This window comes from Delphinapterus leucas, chromosome 21, assembly GCF_059928025.1.
Source record: "Delphinapterus leucas isolate spDelLeu-1000000601 "Yukka" chromosome 21, BTC_Dleu_Yukka2, whole genome shotgun sequence".
In the NCBI taxonomy this organism is placed as follows: Eukaryota; Metazoa; Chordata; class Mammalia; order Artiodactyla; family Monodontidae; genus Delphinapterus; species Delphinapterus leucas.
This window is the reverse complement of record NC_143149.1, coordinates 14,329,588-14,346,013: the sequence shown is the minus strand read 5'-3', so window position 1 is coordinate 14,346,013 and position 16,426 is coordinate 14,329,588. Positions and strand designations below refer to the sequence as shown.

Here is a 16,426-nt window from a genome sequence, read left to right as displayed (position 1 = left end):
GTGTTCAACCAGTAAACGTTTCTGTATCCTTTCACGCTGACCTTTAAAATATTTTAATGTTTAAATTTCTTTAAATAATATACTTGTTAATATAGAAGTGTATGACATAAAAAGTGAAGGTGCCCTCCTCTTTACCTTTCTTCTTTGGCCCATCTGTTCCCAGGAGTAACTACAGGTAATAATTTGGGGTTTAACCTTTTATGAAGGTGTGTACGCATATTACATATCATATATATGTGTATGTATAGTCTTTGGGGGGTTTATAGTACTTGTCTAAAAGTTGCTTGAGCAGTACGTTTCACAGTGTCCTCACTGGGATGTTACAGGTGTTTTATTGTAATGGTCTTTGGTGTTGCTGATTACTAAAGCACACTCAATGTCCTGGGGACAAGCCCTGCTAAAGTAAGGCTTGAACGTAGAAAGATGGAAATGGAATTTCCAGATCACGGTAGTAACAACTACTGAAGAAATTACGCTGTCCACACTGAAGACACCTAAGACTTTAAATACTCCCTTTACCACCAACTGTGCCACCATGAAAGTTCTTAAACTTAGTGAAGAACAGAATAGATTCAAGTGTTTCAGAAAAATCAGTGGGGAAAACAGTTGAAAATAATACACCCGAAGTGCATACTTACAGTCAAGGCTTAGTCAGAATAGGGCTGTGATTAATAAAACATTGTGAAAAAGATACAGAGGTACAAGGGCTGTTTCCTTAAGGAAATTGTATGCTTTTGAGGACAAGGGCCTTGTCTTGGCTTTTATATGTGTGTCTCAGAAGGACATATTTGGGGAAGACATTCTATAAAATAAGTTGAATAGCATAGTACAGACTGAACAAGTGGGTGATTTTGAGCTAGAGAACTTTATGACATCATTATTGCTTATAAACATACACTTCATTAATTTTTGGTTTTAGCAAGAGTTCACCAAAAGCAAAAATGTACATTGGTAAAATCATGATTCTTGAAAAGTCATTGTTAAACACAGAGACTCTTGATTTTTAGGTGTTCACATGCATCTGTAAACTGATAAAAGCAAACCAGGCTTCCTCATCACCAGCTGAGCCCAGTGAGGAGACTAGTAAGAGGGAGGGGCCAGGAGGAAGGGGGCTTTGTTGGAGCAGTATCAGTGTGTCAAAATCTTGGAAATTTTTGCTTTTTTCATTGTTAGATGCTTACAAAATTTGGATTTTGGTAACAAATACATTTGCTATTGAAATACTGCTTCAAATTTTAACCACAGGAAAAGATTCTGACTATTGTAGATGTTAAAGTTTGGGGTTTTGACATATATAATTTGAAATTGGAGACTCTCCAAAGGAGTAGAGATGACTTGTGACAATTTGAATTATTTAATTTAAAAATTCAGCCTTTCGGACGCACTAGCCACATTTCCAGTGCTCGGTGGCCACGTATACTGGGGGCTACCATATCAGACAGTGCCAATTGTAGAACTTGTCCATCATTGCAGAAAGTTCTGTGGGATGGTGCTTCTCTGGCACATACGATGCTATAGTTCATGCATTACTATAAAATAAGCAAAAGGATAAGAAGGCCAAAGTTGTTGCAGGGGTTAGACAAAAATAATCAGAGTAATGGGAAATGTTAATTAGGTGAGCAAACTTTTGTTTCTTCCTTGATCTTTCCCCTTCCTCTGCTTATTTTCAAGTAGAATAGTTGGAAAATGATTCAAAGTAAATTTACTGCCAAGCAAGGTGAACAAATGACCACGCAACTTTTTTTTTTTTTTAGAGCCAGGACCTTTTCTTTCACAGTTTTGGTTTTTCAAAAACTGCAGATTGCAAGTTATTTTCTCTCTCAGTGCAGTTAGACCTTAATCCTACTCAGAAATCCTTTTTTTTTTTCCTTCTCCAGCTGCCATCTAGTTTCATTCATAGTGCTGACGTTTCAAACCCTTTCTTCCAGAACCAAAGCCTTCCATCCCTCCTTGGCTTCTCTCATTCTTCATGTGGCTTTCAGACTCCGGTGCTCTGTGTTTACTGAACTCCCGTCTCACCCCTTTGCTTGATGACGTTGAGTAAGCAACTTAATCTCTGAGCCTGTAAAAATATTAATTCATTTATTATGGTACAGATATTGCCATATATTTATATACATATGGATTGAATGAGATAATACATTTAAATCTCATAGCACAATACCTGAGCATTTAGTAAGCCAAATAACAATTAGAGATGAGCTCATTTGATGCATTAGTTGACTTTTGCTTTAGAGCAAACCATCCTAATACTCAGCGGCTTAAAGCAACCACCATAATTTAGTTGAAGATTCTGCTGGGCAGTTCTGATTTGGCCAGGCTTGGCTGCTCTTTCATGTAGTGCTGGTCTCACGTGGCTGGTTGGCTTGAGGTTGGCTGGTCCCAGGTGGCCCCACTCACATATTGGCTGGTGGGTTGGTTGTCTCTTGGAACAACAGAGATGACCAGACATCATCCAAGCAAGTTCAAACTTCCTTGGAATCCAGAGCCCCCAGCAAGGACCTGTGCTCTTTTCTGTATGTGCCCTACATTCTCATCTACCTCACTGTTTCTTGAATATAGTCTTTGCCTTCTGGACCTTGTTTCTTGAAAACAAGAGTCTGTCTTAATCCTCTCTGCATTCTGAGTGGACAGCACAAAATAGTTGAATGAATGCATAAATACAGTTTTGCCGATGTGGACTATTTCGTTATCTTCACCTACTAATCCCGTAAGTTCACCGTTACGTGCCGCCTACCTCATGAAGTCCATTTGATCTCTTGAACTCTGGGAAGTTTGGAGGTGGTTTTTGGTATTGATTTATAAGAAATGTCGAATATTAAAATCTTACATTAAAGCATTATAGTTAATCTAACATCCTGTCTTAAATGGAGTCTTCTCTAAGTGCTATAGTGGCATTGAAAAGCTGTAAATAGTTTTTTAATGATGTTCATAAAAACAGGAAAGTTTGGTTTCTTAGTTCTGCATACATTTATGGGGCAAACTTGTAATTGTGAATTGGTGAGAAGAAGCCGTATTTGCTCACTCAGTCCACTTACATTTATAATGGTATTGGTCTACAGAAAGGATTGTTTTTTTAGGGCAAGGAAGTTTTTTGTCTTCATTTCTGTTTTTAATTTAACAGAGCTCAGGAGAAAAGAAAGATAAAGTTGTTACAAGAGGCAGCACTTGCATGTGCTTCTTTCTGCCTTCGCCCACTCTATTTTACTCTCTAACTTGCTTTTTTGGACCTATTAAGTGACTAATGATGAACATTGCCAGCTTTCTTTTTTCTTAAACTTCGTGTAAGTCACAGTCGAGAGTTTCTGGAGAGTTGAAATACCATGATGCAGTAAATTATGCAGTGTGGCGTGATGGGGAGTGGGGAAGAATTCCCCAGTCCTCTCATCTGGGCCTCAGGAAAACTAAATTCGAATCCTGGCTCCGACAGTGACTTACTGGTGAATTGGAACAAGTTAATTTATCTTTGGCTCAGGTAGCTGAGTTTGGTAATCTTAAAGGTTTCTCTCCATTTCTGAAATACTGTGCTGTTTCAGTTAAGTATAGCTCCTTCTGGAACTTAGTAATAAACATTACAGGTGAGCACCAGTGTTTACAATGAAAGAAGTGGATACACTAATTAGATATTCAATACCTACAGGGTCAATAACATGTATATAGAAAAGGTACCCTTTGGATTCATTTTTGAAAATAGGTGTTTGTGAGGCAGGCATGGTGGAAGGATTAGCAGGATGGAGATGTGCAGAAATTACAGAGGTGAAAGTGGCTGTGAAATGCATCATGAATTCTAGAGCTAAGTTGGTGTGGCTGGAGCGTGTGGTACTTGGGTAGCATTTCCACTGTGTTCCCCTCCCGGTGCAGTTGACTGTACCTCCAGAGCGCATCCACGGTTTTCCTAGTATGTGCCTGCTTCATTAGGACATTTTGTTTTCTCTTTGGGGTTCATTTTGTATGGAAATTCCATGGGAAGCACTTGTTTTCCCCTTCTCTTAGGGGCTGTACCACCTCACGCCATCCCCATAGGACATACATGCACTGCCCCTCCCTGGTGATGGTGTTCAGGACCAGAAAACTGTGACACTTGTGACAGGATTCCTTTTGGTACAAGTGTGCGAATCTAGGAAGAAAGGTCTTTTTTTTTTTTTCAGTCTGAAATATCTTTCATGTTCATGAGATCTTACCTGTAACTTAAATTGCAGTAGCCACATGAGGCTCGTGGCTGCTGTACTGGTTAGTTCACATCTGGATCTTTATCTTCCCTCGTGGTTACAGTCACTCATTACATACACCCTGTTAGCCTGCGGAATGGTCTCCTCCTCGTAAAAGAAATTCCTTTCCTGGTCTGCTTCCTGCCTCCCTGGCTCTCACTTGATCTTCTCTTCCAAGCTTCTCTGAAGTACTTGGAGGAGAGACTTCCTCCTTAAATTTCTCTGCCTGTGGCCTCTGGGACACCTGCTTCCCTTCCAGCCTTTGCTCCTTAGGCTTCCTCATGGCTTTCTAAACACTCATGGCCCCTACTTTAATAAGATTGGCCCACCCTTTATTTTTTGGTAGGCCCACCATTCACCATTCTTCATACTCTCTTCTGTACTTAGGGTATAACTAAGTCTGTCTCTGCCTCTGTTGACTTCCCTGCACTTCACATCTGTGCCTCTAAATGTCTGTTGGACGTCACCATCACCTGGACCATCTGTCACAGTGCTTGACACATCTTACCTGTAAATATATGTTAAATGGTTTTCTGTTAGCTCCTATATAAGCTATAAATTTGTATCATTTCCAAGTTCAGTGTAGTTTACGTGCCTCTCTTCCTCCAATGCATATTTAAAATTCTGTTCTTTTATGGTTTTAAGAAATTCATGTGTTCACACATTTAAGTGTTTCTTTAGGATAACAGAGATATAACAATATAACCAAGATATACAGGAAAGGCAGAGCCTCATGGACTTTGAAGGATACAAAAAAAGACTTTTAAAGGAGTACCGTGGGGTGATGTTATGATAAAGCAAATGAAAGAGCTTGGGAGGCCCAGCAGCAGAACCCCAGGCTAGGCCTGTCATGGGAACCCTCAGAAGTGATGTTTAAGCTGAGAGGTGGAGGAGTGTGTAGGAGTAGCTGGGCACAAAAAAAAAATGGATAAAAAGGAACATTAGGATTCATTGCATTTGAATGGAATTAATATTCCATTTGAGTTAAGAGAGAATTAATTTTAAGTATAGAGAGCATGCAAATTACTCCAAACCTAGGAGATGGTCAGGTTTGCTTTTTGTCTTTATATTGAATTGATAATACAGATGTAAGTCCATCCTTTTTAGCAGTCTGGTGTGCTATAAGGAAACGGTAAAGTGAGGAAATTGTATTTGCTAACGGGTATTTATTTATTTGCTACAGATACTTATTTGCTAACAGATATCCCTGCAATGAATGATTATGTTCTACAGAGCAGAACCCTATCTTGCTGTGAACATGCCAAGCTGTGGCCTTTTGTGCTGTTACCATTAACAGCAAGTTTTTGATGGGTACATGAGGACAATTAGATGGGACTAATCACAGCAATTTCCTGTCATTCTTGAACTGCTTAAAACGACAATCAGAAAGGGTGGTAAACTTTTGACAGGAAAAAAAAAAGGGATTAACTTTAAAAGGTTTTCGACTAATGAAAATCAAGCTTGTGCCACAGTAAGCCACGTTTTCACACCATTAAGCATTGTGAAGCATTTTCCTTGAACCTCTTTTAATCTGTAAGTACGGTTTTGGAAAAACCCCAGATTCTAGCTTACAATATAGTCTTCTGTTGTCCTTATTACAAAGAGAGTGTTGCTTCATTGAATGGTGGGGAAGATAATGTTGATGTAGATTCTTAGTGACTATTTAAGAAAAGAAAAACTTTGAATTAAATGAAAACATAAGTCTTTCATGTCCAAATTTAGGGAAACATTTTGAATAGCCTTTAGTTGGTAGTTTTGTGAAATTAGGCTAATAGAAAATCAACTAGAATGATAAAATCTGTTCTTAAATATGAGTTATTTGAGGTATTTCTCTGTGGAAAACCACAGAAAGCTGGGCAGGAGAAGGATTAGTCCTAGCGGTGATTTGCCACATAAAGGCCTCAGAATCACTCAGTTTGTACCTGTCCGTTATCAACACAGGTTGCAGAGGTTATTTTAGTGGTTGGGGGAATTTTGTTTTTAATTTCTGTGAAGTACAAGAATATATTTCATCAGTTTTAATGGCCTTCTAGGTTCCAACATATGTTGGCAGTTTAGCAGTTGTTGAAGCTCTAGAGAGAGATTTAAACTATAGCTATTCTAGTTTGATAGAAAAATCAGAGAAATAAAGAATATGGGGTTTCTTTGAGGATCATTTCTTCCTTTTTGGGGAAATTAAATGATTGTTATTTGAGCAGTATTACCTGGAAAATCACAATACTTTTTATAACAGTTCTTTATTTTTGAGGGTAGACGACCCAAAGACAATAAATCATAGTCAACATTATATTTTCCAGTGGTCCTTTTTAATACAGTTACAGAAGTTTTTTCTCAAAATTCTTAATCATCCCTGCAGCAGTCACAGCAGATATGGATGAGGTTGAAATCTTGGATAACTTCATCCCACTTTTTAAAAATCTTTTCTGACAAAATGTATGTTGAAACTACTAAACAAATTCTTTAAATGTAACTGATTTGAGTTTTTCTGCTTTCTTAATACTTCTGTCATTTATCTAATGTTTTTAAGGATCATTAAAATGAGAAAGTATAAACTATGTTGTTTGTAAATAAAATAATTAACCCTACCTGGATTAATAATTTTTTCCTCTTCAGAATAAGTTAGGCATTTGCTCAAACTTCTACACTCAGTGTGTGGTTTCAGTTACAGTAGTTTGTAACTACCTTTATTTTGTGAGGATTCATGAACTGCTATCATTTTATAGGTCTCATCACGACTACATCCAGGAAACTAGACCGCGAGCAGCAAGGTGAACACATATTAGAAGTAAGCATTTCTTTACTTTTAATAATTTTAGAAATCTCGTAATCATAAATATGGGAAAGAGCAATCTTACTCATATTATCTAGTAATTCAGAGCTGCTGCTATTTTGTTATATCACCTTATAGTCATTAATAAAAAGGAAAATAAAGAAAATGTTGTGACTATAGTTCAGGTCTGCTTTACACCCCTGTCAACCCCCAGAAGATAGACAGATGCCAAAATATCCAAGGCAGCAGGTTACGAACAGTGGCGCCCTGCTGCGGCCCCCTCACCCTGATTAGAACCGCACTACACACCTGCTAATTGTCCGCCTCACTCCGGAGCCCTCTCTTCTCAATGAATATCAGAGTCTGGGTGGGAGCAGGTATAAGGTACTTAGGACTTGGAAGATGATATTAAGATATTGATAGGATATAAGATTAGTTTACATATTGTGTATGTTTCTCTGTAGTCCTTTTGTGGTAATTTATTTGAGGGCCAGTGTTGGCATTGATTTGACTGTCTTAAAGAAGAGAGTATTTTTAGTAACATGTTAAAAGCTGTGTCGCCCGGCTGCTAGTTATGGAACCCAAACGGAGGAAACGATTTGACGAATGCTACAAAGCATAGTACTTGGTTGTATTTCTCTTCAATTTTTCTTTTTTCCTAAAGATCACATGAAAACTGATCAAAAGGAAATGTTTTGAGAGGTTAAAATTAAAATAGTAATTATAATTTTGTTTCATTTTGAGAGTTTGGGAAGGCAAATCATGTGCTTTAATTAAAGCAGCTACTTTACTTAAGTACTCTTGACAAGTACCATGAAGATACATTCATTCCCACTTTTATAAACAACAGAATTTGCACCTGCCAAGCTTCAGAAAGAACATAGTTCCACAGAAAACTTAAGTCTACTTTAATGTTTTTAGCATTTCATTAATTCACTTGGGATGATGTGGTGAGGGGAGTAACTACGGCCATCCCTTTTAATGTGCACACTGAACTGAAAATGAACATTGGATCTGAGGGTGAAATGGTTTCTCATGCATTCAGAAGCATTCACCAGCGTAACCCTCAAGAATCTCAGATCTTCATTCCTAAAATGAATACATGAATAATCTACTTAGAATAAAAGTTACTTTACATTTCTTTTACTGAAAATCTCATTTAATAAGTTGGTCTTAAATTTAAATGTTTATGTTCACCCTACCAAACATGGAAATCTTCTGTACAAGAAAAGAGAGAGCCAGGCAAAATAAAATGATTGCTAGTATTAAAAGGCCTGCTACTTAGCATGTATTTTAATCGGATGATTTAACTTATTTTATTGATGAAGCTTAAAAATGACAGTTTTTAAATGCAGTATGTGAAGATTTTATTTTTAAGCATGTACAAGAGGACTCTAAATATTTAAAAGCAAAATCTTCATATATCTCTTCCTTCGCTTAAAAATACTGAGTTTTTGAGAGCTTAACGTTTACAGTTAGGGCATGTGAGGAAGAGGGGTGACGAGTAAGGAGAGAGCGAGGGCTCAGAGCCGGTGCTTTCCTAGCCCCTGGCCTCCCCCCGGCCTGCCCCCAGTCCCTTTGTGAAAATGGAGAGGTTGCCCCGCCCCCTCACAGGGCTGTGGTCGGAGTGAGGAATCGGTACGTGTCCATAGTGCTGTGTGAATTGCAGAGGTTTATAGAAAAGGTGATTGTCATTAGGAAGAAGACATTCACTTTTTATACAGTATATTTTAAAAACATTTCTTGATGTTATTTTTTTTAAAAAAAAACAGGTTACAGTGACAGACAATGGTAGTCCCCCCAAGTCAACCATTGCAAGAGTAATTGTGAAGATCCTTGACGAAAATGACAACAAGCCTCAGTTCCTGCAGAAGTTCTACAAAATCAAACTCCCAGAGCGGGAAAAACCAGAACGAGAAAGAAACACCAAGCGTGAGCCTTTATATCGTGTTATAGCTACAGACAGAGATGAAGGTCCCAATGCAGAAATCTCCTATAGCATTGAAGAGGGAAATGAACATGGCAAATTTTTTATTGAGCCAAAAACTGGAGTGGTTTTGTCCAAGAAGTTTTCTGGAGCTGGAGAATATGATATTCTTTCAGTGAGTAAGATCTAGTCTTTGAATTTCTTCCATAATTTGACCGTTAATCTAGTCTTACGTCTCTCATAACTTTCTCTCTATTCAGTAAAATGGCCTCAGTGCTGTACCTAACAATGGGAAGTATGGGTTTGCTTTTCCCTTTTTTAGTTGTCATTCTCGTTATCTATGTTGAGTATGGCATAAAAAGGTTGCCCTTTTTATCAGGCATTAAATGGAATATGGAATTAACATGGAATATATACCGCACAGATATTAAATGTTTGAAATTGGTTCAGTTTCAGACCAAACCAATCAATGCTTCAGTTATGGGATGCAACTTTTCATTTGCTGTTTTTATCCCCTCTGCCCATATTTTATAGATTAAGGCAGTTGATAATGGTCGCCCCCAAAAGTCATCAACCACTCGACTCCATATTGAATGGATCTCCAAACCCAAACCGTCCCCGGAGCCAATTTCATTTGAAGAATCATTTTTTACCTTTACTGTAATGGAAAGCGATCCAGTTGCTCACATGATTGGAGTAATAGCTGTTGAGCCTCCAGGCATACCTCTTTGGTTTGACATCATTGGTAAGCTTCATGACGGTTTTCATCATCCTTGTATAGATCACACTGAGGGGAACCCGCCTCTGGTTTTCTGATTTTGGGGCACATCTCAGAATTTAAAATTGGGAGTAAGACCTATAAGTGGAGAATTTGTTTTAAACTGCAGTATTTTGCTTGCAAAATTTTTCACTATATCCAACATATATTAAACTTGTTTAAAATAGGTGCTCTGTATGTACCTTATTAATATAAAAATAAAGTTTTTAAAAGTGTACCAAAGAGATATAAAGAAATCTGAATGTTTGGTTCTAAAAACACAGCTTCTTAATTTTTCCTCTTGATACATAACATATAGCACATAACTATTTTTAGTGATTATGATTTGAATGTTTAAAATAACTATGCCTATGTGATTGTCGCATGTCAGTATTTTATAGGGAATATGATTAAAATTTTTAATTTAGAAGTTATAAAGGATAGTGTCAACTGTGGCTTTTTAAGTTTGATTTACCTCATTTTCAGTAGAAAGCAGGCTTCACTAGATTAAATCACCCTGTGATAAAAATTATATGCCTAAGCCAATTCTTTTCTTTCTGTCATTGAATTTAGCTAGATATTGAATATAATACAACATACTTAAAACAATTTCACATTAGACTTTGGCGTCTTAGTTTTTTAATTCTTATTTCTTCACAGTATTTTAATTACAAGTATATTTAAAATCAAAAGTACGTGTTCGGGTTATCTTTGGTTGGAACCCAATATCCCTTTTCCCTCTTCACCCCGGAGCCCTCCTGCCCCAGTTGCTGTCTCAGCGGGTTGAAGCCGCAGGGACCACAGGGAACAGGGGTTTGGGCTCTACCCCTTGGACTTTGTAGACAGCGGGGCCGTTTTCCCTACTTTGGTCTTTGTATGAAATTGTTTATGTTATAAACACCTACGAAACCATTACAGTTTAGTTTTAAATGAACAAAAAAGATTCTTTTCATAGTTAACTGCAGTCAGAATAGTTTGCTTGCTGTCAGGTAACTCCTATCGCATTTCCAGATGGGCAGACTGCGGCTGCGCAGCATCTAACCTCACGTGTAAACTGACTGCCTTTGGAACCACTTTGATTGATTGCTCTCCTTGTTCTGTGCTTGCCTTCCATGCTTGCTTCTTTTTGGCTGTGCCAGGAGACACATTTGCTAGAGAAGTGTTTTACATCTTTCAGATGACTTGTGACCTGAACTGTACAGCAGAAGGTATCTGCTGAGATCACATAATTTGCCTCAGATTATGAGATCTAAAGAAAAGCATCCATTTTTCAAACTTTTTTCTTTCCAGTGACCATCTTTCATTGCTTTTTCTTTTCATAGTGGGCCCATGGTCGCCTGTTCCAATTGCAAACATTCTGACTTTCCATACATCCCTAGATCCTTATTTTTAGATTTAACTGAAGGCTGTTTTGTGTGTGTGCTGTTTTACTTTTTGGTTGGATTTAATAATAGAACTTCATCATGACGTTTAGACTTTATTTTCATTCCATTCCATTTCATTGATATAAGTATCTCAAGTTCAGTGGCTTTGAAGAGAGTTTATCTGGAATATGATGGGGAATGCATTTGGATAATGTTAGTAGCACAGAAACCTTTTTTCATTAAGCTTTGTGTACGACAGCAATGGGAAAAATTTTCAAATAGTGATAATTCTCAACTAGTAAGAGTCCGGACTAACCAATGATAACTACCACAGTTTTTTTCCCCAGAGTTAACATTTGTTTTTAATAGTTATTTCATTAGAGCAATATGCTCAAATCGTCACAAAATATTTTTTTTAGTAAATTTTTGAATGGCCAACTTTTTGGTTACTAAATGATATGAAATGTAGCTACTGAGATATAAGTTAAAGAGGTATTCAGAACCCTTGAAAAAACAAACAAAGTAATTCATTGGTAGTATTAGAAACATTTTTGTTGTTGTTTTCAGAGTTGCTTTCTTGCTTCCTCTCATTTAGTAGCTTCCTTGGCAGTTATGGCTCAGCTTTTTTTTTTTTTCTAGTAAGCCAGCATTGTCTTTCCAGTTGGTCCTTCTTTTCTGGTCTTTCAAAATGAAAGCTCTTTGGAATCACTTTGACCAATATATCAGAAATTTTTCTTTCTTTCTTCCTTTTTTTTTTTAAAACTGCCATTAAAAATTAGAAAGCCACAAAATAAATGACAAATTTTCATCCCGTGACCTGTTTTTACTTTAATGTTTGTCCTAACTTAAACTAGGTGGCAACTATGATAGTCACTTTGATGTGGACAAGGGCACTGGAACCATCATTATTGCCAAACCTCTTGATGCAGAACAAAAATCAAACTACAATCTCACAGTCGAGGCTACAGATGGAACCACCACTATACTGACTCAGGTAGGCAAATTGCTGATGATACAGTGTTCTGATCTAAGTGTCCACAGGCAATATGAACAATTGATTCTGCCCTCTGAGGTTCTCAAATCAGAAGTTACTATTTTGATATAGTTTATGCACATGTATACAGCAAGGATTTTTATTTAGGGAATGAAATATCACTGCAAATCCTGTTTTAGGTTTTGAATGTAATTAACCAGTTTTGAAAACTTTGAAAGAAGACTTAAAAAAAAAAAACACGTTATGCCATCAAAATCTTTTATTTTTACGCTCATTTTGAATTGTACTAGTATAAAGTATATCACTGTCAAGGATGACTTGTCCAAGTCATTTGCATTAAAACTGGTTAAAGTGATTAATTATCTTTTAAAACACTTTTTTGGGTTTTTTCCCCCCTTGACTACCTTAGGCTGTGTAAAATAACTGATAAAACTGTTCTGTTCCTTTAAATATCTTTGTTCCTATCTGATGATTAAGACATGGTCCGATTACTGGCATTTCAAATTGAAATGTCAGAACCCTATAAATTACGTTTAAGTTCTGTTCTTTCTTATCAGTTTCTCTGATTCACAGTGGGGGCTGTTTGAGAACTTCTTAAATACTTGCTGTGTGCCAGGTATTGTTCTAGAAGCTGAGTAGTAGGAAACAAAATCCTGCCCTCTTGGAGTTTACATTACAATTATAAAGCCAAAGCCTCGTGTTTAATGTGCTGTGTGTGAAAAGTAAAAGGAAGAAATTAAATGTTAGAGGATGAAATGCTTCTGAATTCCAATTTCCTATCTTTAGATTATACTATTTTAAATCTTAAGACAGATCATTTACTAAATCATTTAGTTGCATTGAAGAATAAAAATTAGTCTGTGATGTCTTTTCAATTAATAAATGAATAGATAATTTAAAGTCAGTTGTGAAATGACCTTGTTTCTTTGTCCAAATGCTTGTGATTTTTAATGTATTTAAAATTGATAATATGAATCATGCTTTGGGGTCATTTTGAGGTTGTCATGTAAAAGTACCAGCACAGTATTAAAATTTCAGCCTTGTCAGTAACTTCTCATTGTAGAAACTAGACTTTAGAGCATGAAAATGAGAAGAAAAGCATCAAGAATTGTAATAAATTGAACAGGGTAATTCTGAAAGGTTAAAGAGTGTAACTGTATGTAGATCAGTTCAAGTAATTGACTAACCGGAAGTCTAGCAAAGGAAACTTAATAACCAGTAGAAATGACCCTCTGTGCCAAGCCTTCTCATTACTAAAGATGATATATCTACCTGTAGCATTTATCACTTACCACATAACTCACAGTAAGTGTAGTTTTCATTAGTATAGTTAAGAGCTTAGTATGAAATACGGTGACTAAAATTCCCATAAAACCCAGTAAATATATTCTCTCAGGGACACAGAATTTCTTCAATTTCAATGCTTCGGGCATACTTCTGTAACTTATTTTGAGTCATTTTCAGAGGGTCTTGATAATATCCTAGTGAATTGCTGGCAGGGAGAGGTAGAGTATCAGAGAGCGGTCCAGATCCCAAGCTGACCTGTCCAGGTGTGGGTCATTAGGGAACAATGACCAGTAATTAGGTTTTGATTCCCAGTCTGGGGCTGAGAACAGGGAGATAGGAATCTGAGTGGGAGGAGAGCAGCAAATACCAGCTGAAGAGGGACACAGAGATCAGAACCCAGCTGACAAGGCACTGGAACACAGCAGGTAGATTCCTGTTTGTAGGTGAAACTCAGGAACCAACGGAACAGGTTTTGCCGCATCACGGTCGGTAGCAGCAGGTGTCAGATCTGAGGTTTGGAGAGTGTTTTCCGTTAAGCCAGAGAGCATCGTCGCAGAGGGGAGTAGCGGAGGATCGTGATGTAACTGCCAGTGCTCTGTTGAAGCAGCTTTCCTTGCTTTGTTGTCCTGCTGTTTCCGCTGAGGATGTTGCCCAGTATTAAATCACGTCACTTTGCTTTATCTGTTATTTCAAGGTAACTTACCAAATCCAGTTCACATTTTTTCCCTTTCTTTGAAACAGCTTTGCTTTCCTGTTTTCTTTCAGTTTCTCTGGAACATCAGCATTGCATACTCTGGAGCAGGCCACTTTGTTTGAATCGGGGCTCTGCCTCTTACTCCTATGCATGGGCAGGTGGCTATGACCCGCTGTGCTTCCATTTCTCCTCTGGAAAATGGGCACAGCGACTTTGCCCTCATAGGACAAAGTGAGACGACACTCGGGTGCTGGCCCCTCAAGCCCTCAGGCCTGTCCCCAGTGAGCGCTCCCTGCGTGTTCCCTGTTGCACATCAGCACTGGTTAGGGCTCCTGTCCCCCTGCTTGGCACTGAGTCACCTTCCTGTCTCCATTCTCTGATTCTGCGATTTATCCTGCACTGCCTGCCAACCAGCACGGTCTTCCTGACTGGGAGGAGGACGGAAGGTGATTTGCTCCCATCAGACAGTTCAGAGCACACAGGCCACACAGTTCTCAGCCTCTGCTCGGGAGCCAGGCTCTGCTCTCGGACCCCACCTTCTCCCTGTTCCTTTTCTTTGTCACCCCCGGTTCAGGGTCCTCCTCTGAGGTGTCTGAGAGACAGGATGTTCCATTCCACCCTCGCCTTCACATCTCTGATTGAGCTTTTCCTCCTACCCCAGTATACGTTCATCTGCCAACCTAAAACCTGTGCAAGCAGAGCTTGTCTCCTCCTCGAAAGCTTCCTAAATGGCCTGCACCACCTCTGGACTCCTGAAAACTTCCTTGATAACATAGGAAACCTGTATGTACAAGGCATTGCCCAGTGAGGTTGAAAGCTTCAGGGGGCAGGGGTGCTCCATACTTCTTTACACCCTCCTTAAATGCAGCAAGTGCCGAGCATGGACGTGCCCGGGAAATGTGTGTCAGTTGAACTGCTTTATCAAAGAGGGTTGTTCTTACTTCAGCTGTTCATATTTAGGTGAGATCAGTTGATCTTGGAGCAGGATTGAACTGTGTTTGCCCAACACTCCTTCCATGAGAAAATAAATTTTAAATGTGTAGTGGAGGGACTTTCCTGGTGGCACAGTGGTTGGGAGTCCACCTGCCAACGCAGGGGACGTGTGTTCGAGCCCTGGTCTGGGAAGATCCCACATGCTGCGGAGCAACTGAGCCTGTGCACCACAACTGCGAAGCCCACGTGCCACAACTGCTGAAGCCCGCACGCCTAGAGCCCGTGCTCTGCAGCAGGGGAGGCTGCTGCAATGAGAAGCCCACGCACCTCAACGGAGACCCAACGCAGCCAAAAATTTAAAAAAAAAAAAAAATTGTGTAGTGGAAATGAATATGTAGTGATTTAATTTATAGAAATTATCTTTATAGCCTTTGCTTCTGGATCATCATTGACCTTTCAGAGTGAGGCATCTGTAGTTTTAAATGTTTACATAACTTTCACATAAACCCTTTCTGTGGTTTGGTGGATACATTTAGTGTTCATATAGTTTAATGTTACAGATCCACCGCTGAGGTCTCAGTGTTCTAGGAGAACGGTGGTATTATCTTCATGGAAAGGCCTCTAGTCCGTGTTCTTGGCCCCGTGTGGTTAACACCCTGCCCTCCCCCATGCGGTACTAGGACTTTGGCCTCCTGTGCCATTCGGACTAGTGAGGTTTGTTGCATATGAGCTAGTGAAGCTCATGTTTCTTGTTTATAACTGTGACCATCTTTTACAATTGTAGTGATTTCCGTTATGCCTTATCCACATGTGTCTTTTCAATCTGAAAATTAATCTTCTTACTGTCAAGTTAAATTTTTTTTTTAATTTAACTTGGGACTGAGTTTTTAAATATCTCCTTTTTTTTCCTTTAAGGTTTTTATTTAATATTTATTTTATGACCTACTTAAGAGAATTCTCTCTCTTGAGTGTATTTAAATTGCTTTTAAGAAATAAATGTATTTACTATCTGTGTAGTTTTGTGATCACAAAAATATAAGGATTTTAAAGCACATTTCTCATTTTCCTTTTTATTCATAATATTGGTAGGGATTTGGAATCTCAAAGATTAGAACAAGAACTTCAGATACTGTGACCATTAAGCAGCACACTCACCTCAGTAGCTTGGTAGTTACAGGTGCAAATCTGATATAGGAAATCAGTCTTCTGTGAATCCTGGTAAAGTAAATTCTTTATCTTTACATGAGCAATCTAGAAATTTCTGTGGAGACCTAAGAGAAATTAAGCCTGCATTTCAGAAAGAAATGTGTGTTACATTTGTGTGTGTGTTACATTTTTCTCTCAAAAATTAGTCTCAGGAATTTAGAAACGTTTTTATTATGTTACTCATATTTATATAGGTAATATGTCAATGAAAAATTTGAAAGATGTTTTTTATTCTGAATTTTGCTTTTATTTCTCATGTTTGAATTTTATTTTGCTCAAAAATTAG

General features: G+C 38.2%; 1 protein-coding gene across 4 annotated transcripts in view; it reads left to right on the top strand.

Moving 5' to 3' along the window:
• FAT1 (FAT atypical cadherin 1) overlaps window positions 1–16,426 on the top strand; it is a 122,023-nt gene that overhangs the window by 68,693 nt on the left and 36,904 nt on the right. For all 4 annotated transcript variants that reach the window (XM_022571047.3, XM_089903664.1, XM_022571048.3 and 1 more), the window contains exons 4-7: window positions 6,932–6,993; window positions 8,751–9,080; window positions 9,440–9,650; window positions 11,881–12,020. In XM_022571047.3, coding sequence (XP_022426755.2) covers window positions 6,932–6,993; window positions 8,751–9,080; window positions 9,440–9,650; window positions 11,881–12,020 — 743 coding nt within the window. The remainder of the gene's footprint in view (window positions 1–6,931; window positions 6,994–8,750; window positions 9,081–9,439; window positions 9,651–11,880; window positions 12,021–16,426) is intronic.